Source organism: Gavialis gangeticus, unplaced genomic scaffold, assembly GCF_001723915.1.
Source record: "Gavialis gangeticus isolate Ggan-Ray unplaced genomic scaffold, GavGan_comp1, whole genome shotgun sequence".
Classification (NCBI taxonomy): Eukaryota; Metazoa; Chordata; order Crocodylia; family Gavialidae; genus Gavialis; species Gavialis gangeticus.
This window is the reverse complement of record NW_017728998.1, coordinates 1,575,077-1,591,418: the sequence shown is the minus strand read 5'-3', so window position 1 is coordinate 1,591,418 and position 16,342 is coordinate 1,575,077. Positions and strand designations below refer to the sequence as shown.

The 16,342-nt window shown below is 62.8% G+C and overlaps 1 protein-coding gene across 2 annotated transcripts in view; it reads left to right on the top strand.

Moving 5' to 3' along the window:
* WWP2 (WW domain containing E3 ubiquitin protein ligase 2) overlaps positions 1-13,072 on the top strand; it is a 41,978-nt gene extending 28,906 nt beyond the window's left edge. Inside the window, exons 1-15 of one of the 2 annotated variants that reach the window (XM_019505345.1) lie at positions 597-751; positions 926-980; positions 4,251-4,333; positions 5,117-5,247; positions 5,410-5,488; positions 5,651-5,722; positions 5,832-5,920; positions 7,095-7,254; positions 8,583-8,716; positions 9,043-9,183; positions 9,753-9,873; positions 10,327-10,431; positions 11,021-11,117; positions 12,032-12,104; positions 12,328-13,072. In XM_019505345.1, coding sequence (XP_019360890.1) covers positions 5,120-5,247; positions 5,410-5,488; positions 5,651-5,722; positions 5,832-5,920; positions 7,095-7,254; positions 8,583-8,716; positions 9,043-9,183; positions 9,753-9,873; positions 10,327-10,431; positions 11,021-11,117; positions 12,032-12,104; positions 12,328-12,427 — 1,299 coding nt within the window. In that variant the 5' untranslated portion in view covers positions 597-751; positions 926-980; positions 4,251-4,333; positions 5,117-5,119 and the 3' untranslated portion in view covers positions 12,428-13,072. Of the gene's footprint in view, positions 1-596; positions 752-925; positions 981-4,250; positions 4,334-5,116; positions 5,248-5,409; positions 5,489-5,650; positions 5,723-5,831; positions 5,921-7,094; positions 7,255-8,582; positions 8,717-9,042; positions 9,184-9,752; positions 9,874-10,326; positions 10,432-11,020; positions 11,118-12,031; positions 12,105-12,327 lie in introns of those variants that run through there. The other variant, XM_019505344.1, reaches the window with a different exon arrangement.
* The last annotated feature ends 3,270 nt before the right edge of the window (positions 13,073-16,342 follow it).

The following is a 16,342-nucleotide window of genomic DNA, read 5'->3' as shown; positions in this document are numbered from 1 at the left end:
GCCTTCCCTGGCTCAGGTGGGCCAGGGCCAGCTGCGGACCACGGCCCCCTGCTCCAGCCGTGCGGCTCTCGGAGGCGCAATGAAAAGGCCTTTCTCCGTAACAATGCATTTCTTATGCGGCTGTGGCAACATCCGCGGGCCCCCCACTCCCTGAATCCCCGACTGTTCCGTCTGGCCGCCCATCCCCAGGAGACCTCCCAGCGGTGCCGGGAGGGGGCTAATCTAAACAGTGCCCCTCCGGCCGGGAGCCCTCCCCCTCCCCCGGCCCAGGCCAGGCCGGGCGCAGGCCGCTGCGCCGCTCTCCCTGAGTGAGAATAAAGGTGCTTTGTGCAGCGCAGTCCAACCTGCCGGGGCGGGGGAGGCCCGGGGGGCTGGGGGAGACGCCTGTCTGCGCAGGCATGAATGTTCCCTCAGTCCCCGCGCCTCGCACACTGCCGCTCGCTTTCACGGCCGGCCGAGGAAGGGGGAGGGGGCCGCTGGGCGAGCCAGGAAGCGCTGGGCGTGGACAGGGCTTGTGGGAATGATTTCATTGGAAAGGCCTGCGATATTTTTTCCCCTCTTGTGTGTGGTTCTTGGAGAAAGTTGGAGGTGTAACCGTGGTGGCAATCTCAGTCGCGCCGGCCGGCGGGAGCTGAGCAGCCGCGCACGCCCAGACCTCTCCTGCCGGCCCCTGCCTACTGCTGCCGCGGTGTAGCCTGTGCGTGGGGCTTGGGTTGGCCTTTTCCCCTGCCCTGTGCGTGCAGGGGTTTTGGTTGGTTTTATTTTTAGTGCCTCGGGAGCAGGGTCCTGGTCCCTGCCCTGGCAGGGCTGGGGGAGGCGAGTGGAGAGTGCGGGGGGCAGGGAGCCCCCTGTGTGCCCCTGCTGTCCGTAACCACCTGCACCTCCGTTTTTTACTCTGTGCTTCTGCCCTCTCTGTTGTCTCTAGTCATCCAGCGCCGCATCCGACAATGACCCTCTCGGCTCCCTTCCTCCTGGCTGGGGTAAGTACAAGCCGCCTCGCCTGCGCTCGCACCTTGCTGCTCACCTGGCAGCCCCCTCCATCTCATCTCTGGGACTGGGGCACTACTGCCTCCAGCTGCTGTCCAGGGGGAAGGGGCTGCACTGTACACCACTGTGCATGCTGGGAAGGGGATGCCCCCCACATCCACGCTGCCTGTGGCACTGGCCCAGCACACGCTCTGATCTCCCACCCTGCCCGTGTGCCCAGAGGCTCCCAGTGCCATGCACTTGCTCCCAGGGCTGCAGGAGGAGCCAGAGGTCCCAGCTTCTCCTCCCCCTGCCTGGGGCTGGGGTGGCATAGGGGAGGGGCAGGAGTGCTCATGAGGGGGCCTTGGGCAGGATCGGGGTGCTCTGGGCCCCACCATGCACCCTGCTTTGCATGTCGTGACTCAGACGGACGGTGCTGGACCAGAGCAGGCGGTGGGCTCTGGCTGGGCGGCGGGGAACAGCTGCGTATGAACAGGCAGGTCTGGAGAGCTGTGCGGGGGCTGTGGGAGCAACGGGTGCCGGGACATGCCCCAAGGGCCGTTGCACTGGGCTGTGGAGCCAGGAGCATCCCACGCATGCCGGGGAGCGTCCTGTCAGTACTGCGGAGGGAGCTGCTCAGTATCTGGGGGTGTTACACCTGGGCCCTCTGCTCCACTCCCGACAGACCATGACCCCCTGCGGGACAGCCCCCAGCCTCGCCTTCCCCACAGAAATGGCTCTCCAGCCCTGAGCGGGGCGGGGGGCAGAGAGCCAGGGGCTGCGGGCTCGCTGGTAGCTGCAAGCAGGGTAATGGCGCACGGCTAAAGGCAAGGGATTTGGGGGTGCAGGGATGCAGGCCGAGCTGAGGGGCTGGCAGGGTCAAGGTCGGCAGTTGCTGTGAGCGCCTGGCCAGGGGTGAGCTCGGAGCGCGTGAGTCCCACGTTGATGCCAGGGAGAGCGAGATGGGCTCGGCATGGCCCGGCCCGCCCCCCCGAGATGGGGCGTCCCGTGGGCCGTGCCCATTGCGCAGGCAGGCAGGGCAGGGCGCTGGCTCTGGGGCCGTGTGCCAAGCAACACAGGGCCTGGGCGCTGACTCCAGAGTGCCCGCCAGCACAGGCAACACGTTGCAGACGCAGGGGGAGAGCTGCCCAAGCAGCCATCCGATGGGCCCACGTGGTCAGCTGTGCATGCCAGGCTCCAGGTACACACGGGCTTCGTGTGGGCAAGGCCGCAGCCTGGGTACCGAGGAGCGGTCACTAGCTGGCGTCCCTCAGGGGGCTTCGGTGACTTGCAGCTTCCCGCTTTCCTCCTCGGAGCAGCTGCAGACGCCGAGGCAGGGCAGGGCAGGGCAGGGCAAGGGGTGGGTGCTGACGCCAGGTGCTCCAAGCCCCCACCCAGCCAGCTGTCTGGCCCCGTGACCTCAGGGTCTCAGCACAGAGAGCCTGGCATGTCCTGCGACTGAGCGTGGCCCGACCCGGCCCGGCCCAGCCCAGCCAGCGCCGTGGCGGGGCACGGCAGAGGTGCTGTCGGGAGCTGCCTTCACTTGCCCGCCAGAGGGGGAAGGGAGGGCTGCTTCCAATTAGCACAGCAGGCTGCACACCCTCCCGAGCTGGGATGGCCGCCCCTGAGCTTCCACCCTGCGGCTTCTGCCGCAGCAGAGCAACACCAGGGAGGGCAGGAGCTTTGCAGGCTCTGAAGGGAGGCAGGGGCCATAAACCTGCCTGCGGTGCTGGAGTGCCGGGAGCTGGGCCTCTCCAGGAGGCAGGAGGGCACCCGCTGCCTTGCTGGGCTTTCCTCAGGGCTGAGGAAACCCGGCTCCTTTCCACAGCCTGGGCCTGCGCTGTCCACTGACAGTGGGCACGGAGTCTCTAGGGCAAGGATGCACAAGCAGTGGGTACAGTCAGTGTGTGTGGGAGTGTGCCTGGGGCCTGGTGCGCGAGCAGGGGTGGAGGACACATTGCACAGGGAGGGCCAGGCATGCCCGCAGGGAGCTGGCAAGTACGGCTGCGTGTGCCACAGGGGCTTGGTCTGTACCTCCAAGTGTACTGGGTGTGAGGAGCAGCGATGTGTTGGGAGGGCAGAGGGGTCGCAAGAGGTGTGCGTGTATCTAAGGAGAGGCAGTTGCCTGGGGAGGGTGAGTGTGTATACTGGGTGGTTTGCCTACAGGCGTAGGTGGGCAGTGTGGGCACAGAGGTCTGCACCGGTTGTGCACACGTAGCTCTTCGTTGGGAACGTGTTTTGTGAACGGCAGTGGAGTGCATGTGGTAGGTGGTGCGTGTACCGTGTGTCTAGGTGCATGGTGGGTGTGTCAGGGAAGTGTGAGCATGGAGCAGGCGTCTGTGCATGGTGCCTTCACTGGGCATTTGTGGGGGGTGTGAGACGTGCACTGGGGAAGTGTATGGGTATGTATACAGATAATGGGCGTGGGAGGGGCACAGGCGTCTGGGTGTCTAACGTACTTGCTCATTGGAAAGAGATGTATGTGCCTGGGTGGTACACTGAGTGTACAAGGGATGTCTGTTGTGTGCAGAAGAGGCTTGGGAAAGATTCACGTGGTTGTATGTGGGCATGTTGTGTGTCGCGCATGCAGCAGCAGTGCCTGGGAGAGGTATGGGCACATGCACTGCATGTTTACAGGGGTGTTTGGCAGAGCCGTGTGTGTGCTGGACATACAGCTTGTGTGTACAGGAGAGATGTGTGGGTGCGTGCACACAGTGAATGTGTATAGGAGAGGCGTGTGCACCCTACAGGCACTGGGTGTGTACAGGCGGCTCTATGTGCCACAGACAGTGTACGTGTAGGGGGTGTATGGGAAAGGTGTGTGTGTGTGTGTGTGTGTGTGTGTGTGCTGCACATACAGTTTGTTGTATGCAGGTGAGCTGCACTCATGCTGCACAGACGGGGTGTGCAGGGGAGCTGTGCATGTGTTGTGCAGGCAAAGACGCACTGTGCATGCACTGAGCATGTCTGGGATGTTGCACCTCTGGGCAGCAGTGCGGGGGCTGTGCTGCCATGCATGGCAGCAGGGCCCGGGGTCAGTGCCCGTCCCAGATGCTGCCCATCCAGCTCCCTGTGCCACCGTGTGCCCGGAGCCAGGGCTGCATGTGGAGTGCAGTGGGGGATGGCCACACTTCCGTCCTAGGCTTGAGCCACTGAGGCTGGGGGCAAGGGGAGTGCAAAGAGCCCGAGTCCCTGGATCTGCTCCATGGGAGCTGGGACGGAGGGGCCCTCCTGTGGAGGTGTCCAGGGCAGGCTAACGTGCTGTCCTCTTCTTCCTCCTCCAGAAAAGAGACAGGACAATGGGCGAAGGTATTACGTGAACCACAACACGCGGACCACGCAGTGGGAAGACCCTCGCACACAGGGGTAAGACTCTAGGGCACTGCCGTCTGCCCCATGTGGCTACTTCTGCGTCGTTAGCTCCAAATGTGACAGCAGCTTTAGGCTTGTAGCTCCCAGCCCAAGAGCCCAGGCTCCTGGACCACAAATCAAGCTTCCCCGGGCCTGGCACACGTCATGCTCCTGGCATACATGCACCTCAGGACAGGGGATGCAGGAAGGAAGGAGCCCACAAAGGTCCAGATGCAGCAGCCTTCCCCTTTGGGACGCACAGCTGTCTTGTCTGAGACCTGGGGTGGAGCAACTGTTGTGCAGGCCATGGTGCTAGGGACAGCCATCACACATGTCCACAGGTCCTGGAGTTAGGGACAGCCATCACGTGTCCCCATGTGAGGGGTGGTTGCTGTGTAGTCCTGTGTGTGCTGGGGTGGCTCCGTGCATGACTCAGAAAGGGGCGCTCCTCTGGTCCCACTTGGCTGGGGGATCCCACCTCACCCCCATGCAGCCCTGTGGAGCTCAGGACTGGGGAGCTCCTGCCAGTGCAGCGCCACGCCATGGGCCACACAGAGCTCTTGTGTCAGGGCTCAGCCAGGTGTCCTGGCATTTCGGCTTCCTGTGAGCCACTCCAGAGCTACAGGGAAAGGAAATACCTGCGCGTTAAGAAGGCAGCAGGAACAGCGAGGGGCTAGGGGCTTAGGGCAGGCCTGGGCCCCAGCGCCAGCTGAGTGGGTGGGAGAACCGGCCATGCAGGCAAGACGGGTCCCTCTCCCTTGGTACTGCCCGTGCGCACTAACCTCTCCCCGGTGCGGGCAGGATGATGCAGGAGCCGGCCTTGCCCCTGGGCTGGGAAGTGAAGTACACCAGCGAACGCGTGCGCTACTTTGTGGATCACAACACCCGCACCACCACGTTCAAGGACCCGCGCCCCGGGTTCGAGTCCGGGTGAGTTCCTCCCTCCTGGCTGGGGCGCCGGGTCTCCCCCCCCAGCCCTGGCTGGCAGGCAGTCTGGGCCTGGGCAGGGCTGGGAGCAAGGCCACGGGTGGGCTGGGGTGTGTGCTGGTGGGGCGGCCGCCTGAGTGAAGGCCCCTGCACTTGCCATTGCAGGAGCAAGCAGGGAGGCTCTCCGGGGGCTTATGACCGCAGCTTTCGCTGGAAGTACCACCAGTTCCGCTTCCTGTGTCATGTGAGTGTGGGCTATGCGATGGGTCTGCGCTGGGCCGGGGGCCAGGATGTCTCCAGGGTGGGAATTGGCATGGCCACTTGCCAGCTTGAGCCAGCGCTGCCAGTGACCCAGGGGAGCAGCCCTGCTGGCCCTGGCTGAGCCCGGTGCCGTGTTTTCCTCCAGTCAAACGCGCTGCCCAGCCACGTGAAGATCAGCGTTTCCCGGCAGACACTCTTTGAGGACTCCTTCCAGCAGGTGGGAACCTCCATGCCCTCCCCCTCGCACCCTTGTCCTGGGAGACCTGCAGGAGCAGCCCCTGCGTGGGCATTCCTGTGGGTGACAACTTGCTTCCCTCGTGCCCCAGATCATGAACATGAAGCCCTATGACCTGCGGCGCCGGCTGTACATCATCATGCGTGGTGAGGAGGGGCTGGACTACGGCGGCATTGCCCGGTGAGTCCCGGGGGCCTCTGGCTTCCTCCATGAGGCCCAGGGGGCACTGGCAAGGTTGGGCTCAGGCTTGGACCCCTGTTCCTGTCCTCTGGGATGGAGGAGGCTTAGGACGTGCCCTGCCACAGCAGAGTGGGAGCTAGCCTGAATCCTGGGTGCGCCCCAGAAACCGAATCAATCTGGAGGCCTCAGGCCAGGCTCTGCCTCTTCCTGGGAGCCCCTGCTCTCCTGGGGTCCTGCCATCTCGGGGAGCCCAGCTGTGGCTGCCACCCACCACCCAGAAACTGGGACGACCTGTGTGGAGGGACTCACTAGGCCAGGGTCCTTGGAAAGGCTTTGGGGCCCAGACTGGCTGCGACCGAGGGAAGGACCAGGCTGGGTGGAGGGGCTCTGCTGTCTCTGAGGAAAGGCTTGCTGAAGCAGCACTGGGGGCTGGGTCTCTGCTGGGCAGGGGAGGGTCCCTGGTCCCTGACAGCTGCAGCTTGGCCATACCTGGGTGTTCAGCTTGGTGCTGGGTAACTCTTCTTCCTGCCTCCCCCTTCCCGCGCCTGCCATGCCCTGGACCGCTCCTCCGTGGTGACCCCGCTCCCAGCCCCTGGTGCGTGGGCTTCTGCTCTCTCTCTGTGTCCTGCCAGTGGTTTTACCCTATGGTAGGTTACGTCATGCTGTTCTACCACAGGGTAGAACCACGGACTGGATACCGGGGCGCGCGCTGCGTCGGAGGACTCCTCGTCTCCCCGAGCCGCCAGGGAGGAGCCACGGCAGGACCGGGCGCCTCTCCCGGGCTGGGAAGGGGCAGCGTTCCCTGCAGAGGGGGAGGGGGCCGCATACAAAGAGGCTCGTGGAATGCGTGTGCAGGGGTAGGAGACAGCGAGGTGCCTTTCAGGAAGGGCACGTGTGGTTGGGCCAGCTACAGCGGTCTCTGAGCAAGTGCAAGGGTACGTAGGTGCCCAGCAGGGGTGCACTTGCCCACGTCCTGGCAGGGGTGTGCGTGTGTGTGTGCAAGTGAACATGGGCATTTCTGGGGTCCCCGGCACTCTCCGGGCCAGGCCCTGCTCTCTCTCTGGTCTCTGGGAGCCCAGTGGGCAGAAGGGGAGTGGGGCAGGCTCTGCCTGGCGCCGGGTGGGCAGCTGGCCTGCAGTCCCTTCACCATTCCTCGTCCTCCTGTCTCCCCCAGGGAGTGGTTCTTCCTCCTGTCTCATGAGGTGCTCAACCCCATGTACTGCCTCTTCGAGTACGCTGGGAAGAATAACTACTGCCTGCAGATCAACCCTGCCTCCTCCATCAACCCCGATCACCTCACATACTTCCGCTTCATCGGCCGCTTCATCGCCATGGTAGGAGCCTGGGCCCAGCCTGGTTCGCCTATGGATGGGGCAGCGGTGCAGGGAAGGCCCTGGGCAGCTGGCGCCTGCCTTGTGTGCAGGGGGAAGATGATGGAAGAGCCCTGGAGTGGAGGCAGCCCTGGTCCTGGAGGAGCCTGGGTACCTGGCCAGCATCCAGGGCAGGGCTGTGGGCTGCGGAGCAGGGTCTTTGCCTCCATGAGCTGTGCTTGGGGACTGAGGTGGGATGGACTCCCTGCTCCTGCCAGGGCCAGGCCCCCTCGGTTGTCGTGGTGGAGGCAGAAAGGGAGTGGGAGCCCTGGGTCTGCACCGTTGGGCCAGGCGCTCAACCTGGGCCACAGCCATGTCCCACCACGGCAGCATCCTCCCACATCCTCTGCCTCGGGGACTGCTCCTCAGGGCTTGCCGTGGCTGTCGGGCCTTGCGTGGCCGGGTCTGTGGGCAGGGAGCGGGCTGTATGTCTGGAGGGGCAGGGAGGGGTTTCTGCAGGGCCAGAGGTGCATGGGGGTGGTGTTTGGGGCAGGGGCATTGTTGTGGGGCCCATTTCTGGGCCTGATGTTGAGGCTGGGCCTGGCTCCCTGGCTGCTGCCTCATTGTCCTGTGTGACAGGCAGTTCTGGGAGCTATTTTTAGCCAGCCTGTGTGGATGTTTCCAGCTGCCCACACCTCGGTCATCCCTGCTGCCCGGCTCCACTGCTCACTGAGCACCCCGGGGGCCCAGCCAGGAGCCCCCGTGCATGGGAGGGGGCTGCTCCCAGGGCTCTAGACCCTGCCCCTTGGTGCAGGAGGCTGTAGCACTGGCCTGGCCTGCCCAGGCCGCCCGAGCAAGGCAGGAGCCCAATAAAACCCCAGACTATTACTCACTGCTGGGCTGTTCCAGACAAGTGTCTGCATTATTCTTGGCTGCCTCTGCCTTGGGGCTCCTGGAAGCCAGGGACTCAAGGAAGCCGCAGCACAGCTCTGTTTAAACAAGTGCTGTTAATAGAGCTGCAAGGGGGGCAGGCGGCGCCACACAATCCGAGGCAGGGAGGGGAGCGAGGTGCCTGCGCACCCGGCTCTGGAGGCAGGAGCCCCTGTTCCCCCAGGAGAGGAGAGGTGCTGGCCTCAGTCTCTGGGCCTGGGCCGCGGTGCCAAGAGGGTGCCAGGCCTTTCTTCTGCGCACACAGTTTTACCTAGCCAAGGAGAAATTTTGGCCCAGGCCTGTGGGACCAGCTTCTGCCAGTTGCGTTCCTTGGGACCTTCTTGCTTGTTCCCAGGATTTTCAGGCCGCAGCCCTCGGCTCCTGGTCCCATGGGCATGACCCCCATGTGCTCTCCCCCACAGGCTCTGTACCATGGGAAGTTCATTGACACCGGCTTCACACTGCCCTTCTACAAGCGCATGCTGAACAAGCGGCCCACGCTGAAGGACCTGGAGTCCATTGACCCTGAGTTCTACAACTCCATTGTCTGGATCAAGTCAGTGCCTGAGCGCAGCTCGCACCCCACCTCAGCCCTGGGCCTGGCTTCTCCTTGGGGAAAAGGATGAGGTGCCCACAGCGGATGGGCTCTGGCTCAGCCTGACACACCAGGCCCCCAGCTTTCAGGCCCTTGGCGGGCTGCAGCTGCGGAGAAACCTTCCCTCCCGAGGCAGTCAGATTGGCCATAGGATGCCCCTGCCAGCCATCACTGAGACCCCAGGGTGCCACCAGTGGGGCCGTAGCCCCCAGTCCTCCCTCCCCATTCCCTTTGCACCAAGGCCTGGTCCCCAGGAGGGATAACACTCCCCATGTCTCTGCCCACAGGGAGAACAGCCTGGAGGAGTGTGGCTTGGAGCTGTACTTCATCCAGGACATGGAGATCCTGGGCAAGGTGACAACCCATGAGCTGAAGGAGGGCGGCGAGAACATCCGGGTGACAGAGGAGAACAAGGAAGAGTACATCATGTGAGTGCCAGCCCCTGTGTGCTGCTCCCCCAGGCTGGCTGCTCCCTGGGCTGGCTGTGGCACGGGGCATGGCCGCTGGCAGCAGGGGACAGCCGGGACGTGACCCTGGGAGCTGGTGCCAGCACCTGCAGGAGGCAGAATTAAAGCCGGGGAGGGATGCGGCAGCAGGACCCAGCTTCCCTTTCAGCTGCCTGTCCTGCCTGCCCAGCACTGCCGGTTCAGTGCTGAGCTGGTTGGGATCCTGTGGGAGTTGGTGGGTTCAAGTCAGTGCTTCCCTGCCACTCCTTGGGGACTGGCTGCCTGCACCTCGCTGGTCCCTACATGGGTCTGCAGGCTGACCTGTCAAGGGGCAAGGTTGCTGCCCAGAAGAGCCAGGCCGGGATCTGCCAGGCTCTCCTGTGTCCCCAGCTGCTTCTGCTCCTCTCCACTTACCTGCTGCTCCTGACTGCTTGTCCCTCCCCGCGCTGGAGGGGCAGTGGGCAGGGTCAGCAGGAACCTGCCAGGCTCTGGGGTTGGGGGATGCTGCAGCCAGCGCTGCACTCTGCTGAGCAGTCAATTTGTCCTCCCAGGCTGCTGACAGACTGGAGGTTCACACGGGGCGTGGAGGAGCAGACCAAGGCCTTCCTGGATGGCTTCAACGAGGTGGTGCCGCTGGAGTGGCTGCGGTACTTTGACGAGAAGGAGCTTGAGGTGAGTCCGGCATCGGGGCGGTGCCTGGCAGTCCCGGCACCTCCTGTTGGATGAGCCACCTCTGGGCCTACCCTTTGTCAGCAGAGCTGCCAGGTCTGAATCCTGCCTGGGGCACAAGGGCAGCAGTGACCCTCCTACGGCCTGGGAGGAATATTGTTAGCTCATAATCCTGCCCCTGATTTGGCTCCACTGGGGGAAAAGGAAGGGAACGCATCAGCTGGACACAAGTGAGGCTGTAGGGATGTCCATCCCCCCGGGGGTCACTGTTAGGCTTGTAGAGGAGCTGATCTCCTACTGGGCCCCCTGGGATGGACCCAAGGTCCTGCTGCCCGTGCCCCATTGCACTGACCCTGGAGAAGCCAGCATGTCTGCTGTGCCAGGCGCCGTCCCTTTCCAAAGCTGGGGGCTGAATGGAGCTGCAGCTGCCCTCTGACCTGCCCTGTGGTTCCCCAGCTGATGCTGTGCGGCATGCAGGAGATCGACATGAACGACTGGCAGAAGAACACGATCTACCGGCACTACACCAAGAACAGCAAGCAGATCCAGTGGTTCTGGCAGGTGAGCTGGGCACCGGCAGCAGCCTTGGAGCCCTCCAGGCTGCAGCAAGCACGTGTCCCATGAAGAGGCCTTTGGCTGGAGCTGGCAGAGGCGCTGGGGCAGCAGGCAGTGCTTGGTGGTCAGCCTGTTTCCAGCAGGAGCGGCTGCTTAGGGGGCAGGACAGGAGGTGACTGAATAAAGCAGCGCTCGCTCAGGTGGCTCTGGGGCTGAGAGAGAAGGGGAGTGAAAAGCAGCCCTTGGCCTGGCAGCCCGCAGGGCAGAGCCCATGTCACTGCGTCACTGGGGGAAGCTGCTCCTTCCAGGGTTTCAGGCCAAGTCTGGATTCAGCTCTGCCCCAAGCCTGTGGACCAGAGCCCATCCTGCGTGAAGGGCCGAGAGGCAGGTGGTGCATTAGGCCTGCTCTCTGCCCTGGGTTGTCGGTTAGCTCCTGCTGCCCCGTGGCAGGGGGATGCTCTGCTTGGGGTTTAGTGGGTCTCTGAGGTTCCTGATGCACCTGGGTGGAGGAGGGTGTCACCAAACTGAGTCGGGCTGGAGAGGCACGCTTTCCATTGCCCCTCCCCAAAGGGGTGACTGGGTCCCCACCTTGTAGGTCGTCAAGGAGATGGACAACGAGAAGAGGATCCGGCTGTTGCAGTTTGTGACAGGGACCTGCCGCCTGCCGGTCGGAGGATTCATGGAGCTCATCGGTATTTATGCTCCGGGTCTTTGGGAAGAGGAGGAGAGTTGTGATAAGTCTCCAAGCCCAGTGGTGCTGGAGAGGGGCACGTGGGGGTGGGGGCACGTTTCCAGCTCTTGGGTCCGACGTGCTGCTGCAGATAGAGGCTCGGGCTGTCTTGGCGACGCTTACTAAACACTGGCACCTTCCCCTTTGTCCCGTCTTCTGGAGCTTTTCCACTGTTCCAGGACAGGTTAAATCTAAACATCAGAGAGGCAGAATCTCGGCCGGTTCCTTTAAAACTTTGATGAAAGTGACACGATCCTGAATTTTTTTTTAAAATGGTTTAGCGCTCGGAGTTCCTGTTTAAACATCCTGCTTAGCTGGACTAGAAGGTGTTTCGTTACCATGCAAACTTTGACTGGTGCCTTTCAGGGTTTACTGAACATTTCGGCTTCCTCTGAATCATCGTTGACAACTTTCTCCTCAGCATTGACTCAGAGTGCGGGGGCTGGAAGGGACCTCGGATGGTCCTGTCTAGTCCAGCCCCTGCTCACAGCAGGACCGGCCCCAGCTAGATCAGCATCTACTGCTAAGATTGCTTCCGCTCCTGATTTATTTCTGAGTTACTTTTTGTAATCCTTTTGCCTCCTGACCACAGACTTTTTCACTGATAATTTCAGCTCCCTTATCAGTAATTTTGATTGTGGTTGGCTTAATCCCTGGAGTTTGAGCAGTATGATGCCTTACCAAGTACACGTTTGTTTTAATTCATGTAGTTAGGGAGGGTCTTATCCATATCAATCCCCAGCGAGCTTTTGGCTTCAATGAAGTCCTGCAGCAGTGAGTTCCAGGGGTTAGCGGCATTGCCTGAAGTGCCCTTTCTTAGCCTCGGTGTTTCCAGTTTGGTGCTGGAATGAGACATGTTCTGCTTGCGCCCAACAGGCAGCAACGGGCCGCAGAAGTTCTGCATCGATAAGGTTGGCAAGGAGACGTGGCTGCCACGGAGCCACACCTGGTAAGGCCTGTCTCCTGCATGATGTGTGCGAGCGCCGGGGCACAGACCCCTGGCTTGCCCATGTTGTTTCGCACCACCCCACGGCGGGTGCGTGGGGACGTGGGCACCGCTCTGCTCAGCAGCGTCCAGTTTGTGCAGCCACAGGGGAGGTCCCTGCTGTGGGACCTGCGGGGCGGGGAGGATGGGGCGGGCACTGCATTGACAGCCTTCGTTGTCTTGCCAGCTTTAACCGTCTGGACCTTCCCCCCTACAAGAGCTACGAACAGCTGAAGGAGAAGCTGCTTTATGCCATCGAGGAGACCGAGGGCTTTGGCCAGGAGTGAGGGAGCTGGCCTTTCCCCGCCTGACCAGGCTGCCTGAGGGCCCAGCAGGTGCCAGGAACAGGCTGCGTGCTGTGAGCACCTGCTTGGGGTGGAGGCGGGCGGAGCTCATGCCAGTTCCTCTCTCCTTCCTCCCCAGAGGCAGCTGCAGCCAGCAGCAGCCTCTTGTCACTTGTGCCAGCACCGCCTGAGGGGGCCAGGCCTGTGCTCCCTCCCAGAGCAGTGCAAGCTGCTCTGGGGGGCAGGGAGGGCACCAGCACCTTGCTGAGTGGGGCAGGGGCATCAGGCCCCCTGGGGAGGGGTCTCTGGACACGTTCATGCTAAACTGTCCCTAGCCCAGTGCCTGAGCTCCTGATCCTGGGGTCTGAGGCCCAGGTACAGCAGGGACTCCTGCCCCCTCTCCCACAAATGCCTCCCTATCCCCACATGTGCCCGGGGCAGAGCCACCTCACACCAAAGACGTGGGCGCGATTGTTACCTCTCCCCAGCACGTGGTGTTGCAGGAGCGAGAGGCAGCGGATTCAGAGCACACCCGGTTACTCCTCTGTGCCGCGTGTTCATGCTTCTCGCATCCTGGAGCTGCTGGGCCATGTCCCTGCAGCCCTTTGGGGTGAGGCTTCTGCCTGTAGCCATGGGCAGCCAGAGCCCAGAGCTGCCCAGACTGCCCCGGTGCAGCTCAGGCCACCGCGGCCGCTTTGCCGAGGGCACTTGCCACGCTCCAGAGCCAGGACGGGGCTTTGTATAATGAGCTGCAGTTAAAAGGGGAGGAGAGGGGGGCACTGGTTTTCAAAGGGAGCTCTTCTCATGTTTTTCCTGCCTCTTGGGGCGTCCTGCTACACGGGGGCAAAATGGGAAGTCAGCTCTGGCTTTGGCAGCCACAGAGTCTTACATATCTGAGCCCTTGGTAGAGGCAAGGCCACAACTCCCATTGGCTTTCCTGGGAAGGGGTCGGGCCCCAGGCCAGGGAGCCACCCTCCCTGACTGCCCTTTTCCTCATGCCGCAGCTCATGGGCTCTCCGGGGTCATGCACAGAGCGAGTGGGTTTATGAATCTGGCCCCCCAGAAGCTCGGGCTGGGGGCGGGGAGGCCTCCAGGGCAGGCTGGCCTGGCCTGGGGCATTGGCTCTGGAGCTCGGGGCTGTGCTGCTTGCTGCGTTTTGGTTTGCGAGTGCGTGTGGCCCGTGTGCTCTTTATTTAATGATATGAGTGGGAGGCAGCACTTGGCCATGGTGTTCCTCGGTGCGCGCCGCACAGCTCCGTCCCAGTCTGAGCACATAGCACCCCAGTCTCACTCTGGGCCTGTAGCCGGGGGCTGCGAAACGGGCATCTCCATCTCCAACCAGCCACGTTAACTTCTTGGAGCAACGACCTTTCCAGCCGCACCCTGTGGCCAGCAGCTGAGCACCCTCACGTGGCCTGGGCCTGGTCTCCGGCCTAAGCGCAGACTCGGGGCCTGATTCTCCGGATTCACCGCCCCTGGTGTGAGTCAGACGCGCAGAACTGAGGCAGAAGCAGGCCCTCCGCCATTGCCGTGATGCCAATTCCTTACGCGGAAGCTTCTGCCAGTCTGAGCTGCTGCCCCCGGAGCCCTTTTGTGGCAGACTTGTGAGCAGCAGCGCCTGGGTGTGTGCGTGTGAGCGTGCGTGTGTGAGAGCATCCATGTACATATCTGTACAGAAACGAAGTCTATGGATACAAAAAAAAAAGGCAATAGCTTTTGATGGGTAACCTGGATAGTTTTGTACTGCACCATCCTGCCTCAGTGACACCGATTTCTTGTGCAATAAACAATAAGCGGCTGCTTGTGCAGTTTGTGCGTGAGTCTGTGACAGTGGGGGGGGGGACCCCAGGGAGGCGGCCTGGTCTGTCCACCCCTTCACGCTGGGGGTTGCGAAGGAGAAGGGAAGAGCTGAAGCCGTGGTGTGTCTGGCCCATGGCAGCCGGGCTGTCCCTGTGCGTCCAGCTGGTGCAGACCAGGTGCGTCCCCATCTCTGCTCCTCCGCAACATCACTGGTCCGTGCCTGGGCACCGGCTGCACGTGTGCTCCAACCTGCGCAGCGATCGCCCTTGCTCTTCGGCCCTCACCTGCGTGCACCCTTGCTGCCTTGAGGTAGGCAGCGCGTGCCCCACAGACAGTGGCTCTGGGTGCTGCACTGAATTCGGAGCTGGCTTTGCCTGGGGCCTTGCTGGCTGACCTGTCCTGATGGGAACTGCCACAGAGGCAGGGGAGAGCCATGACTACTCTCAGCCCTGGCCCTCCGGGTCAAAGGGAACACCCCAGCGCAGGTTAGTCTGGAGAGGGCTGGTGACGAGCTCTGCCTGGCAGGCGGGCTTGGAGCTGAGTCAGGGAGCCCCTGGCCCTTTGCCCGGAGTGGTACAGGAGGCTATGACTGCAGCAGCCTCTTCCCTGCATGAGCAGGAGACGGCCAGGCCAGCCCAGGCCACTGCAGCTAAAGGGAAGCAAGGCCCGGAACTGTGCTCACTGCCCTCGCAGCCGGGGGACAGCAATAGAGACCACACGGCTTTGCACCTGCCATCTGCGAGGTGGTGTGGATGGACCTGCACCAAGTGCAGCCGGGTACTGCAGCCTGGGCAATAGGAGGCACGGGCAGCTAAGGTAGGGCCGAGGAAAGCAGTCCAGGCACAGCGTGTGGGCAGGATGCCATCGGGCCAGCAGCTCTGACCGCTGTCGGCCTGGAGGACAGCAGAGCTTGGCCTGCTGGAGAGCATGGGGCCTCCTCCCCAGCCCCACAAGCTTCCCTCCCACTGCCCCGGATCGTGCCAAGAGGGCTAGGGCTGGCGCGTGGACGTGCTCCACATGCCCATGTTTGGTGCGCGAATGGCCAGCGGCTGCATCCGGCCCACATGCCAGCGCAAGCCGCTCCAGCCGCCGGGGCTGGAGGTGAGGCCGATGCTGCCTGGAAGGGGCTGTCCCTGCCACCGTCGCGTGTTCCAGGAAGACGAGCGGTTTTACTTGCAAATTTGCCTCCGGGGGCTGGCAGGGCTGAGTGCCAGCCTGGCCACCGCACTTGGAGCCTGGGCCTCCCGTGGCTTTGCCAAACAAATTGAGGACCCAGGAGGACGGCCTGGGCTTGCTGTGGGCCCCACGCTTGTCCTCCAGGGCTCAGCGCAGGCCGCAGGAACCCCCATCTGCACCTTCTGCTCCAGAACCAGCTGCTAAACTTGACCCTTGCGTACAGGGTCCCTGCGCTCACCCCTGCCCCTGCCTGGGATGAAACCCCATTGCGAGGGGGGTTACGTGCAGGCGTGTGGGAAGCCCTTTAAAGCCAGAATTCCTCTACCGAGCCCACATAGAGCAGCGGCAGCAGGAGCCTCTTACCAGCGCATGGCACAGCCTGCAACAGGCTCTGAAAACGCCACTTCCGTGCTGCAGTGAGGATGCTTGCGAGCAACTGCAACCAAGATGGGCCAACCGCTGCACTCAGTGCTGCACCAGGGGCCTGCCACGCAGGGTGGTGTAGCACCCAGGGGTGGGCCAGGGGATCACGGGCAATGCAAGCCAGATGGCTCCCTGCCCCAGGGAAGGGCCCTGCCAGCTGGATGGATTTGACAAATGAGGGGGAAGAGGCTGCTAATTGCAAGCACAGGATGAAGTGCTGACCAGAGCTGGCAGCTGCTGCGCTTGTGGTTTCAGGTGCTGGTCAGCGCAGGCAGGGCCGCGGGAGGAAGCATTTAGGAGCAGTTTGGACGAGGCGAGGGTGCACACGTGCGCAGGGCATCTGACGCTACCTCCCCAGCACAACATGGAGCTGTGGAGGAAGGTCCAGGAACAGGAGCCAAACACCAGGAGCTTCAAATCAATCAATCGGCAATGGTGCTAGAGCACTGGACCCTCCATGGCCAACAGCTGCAGCTGCTGCCACACCCGCAGCACGGCCACACTTGTAGGAGCTGCCTG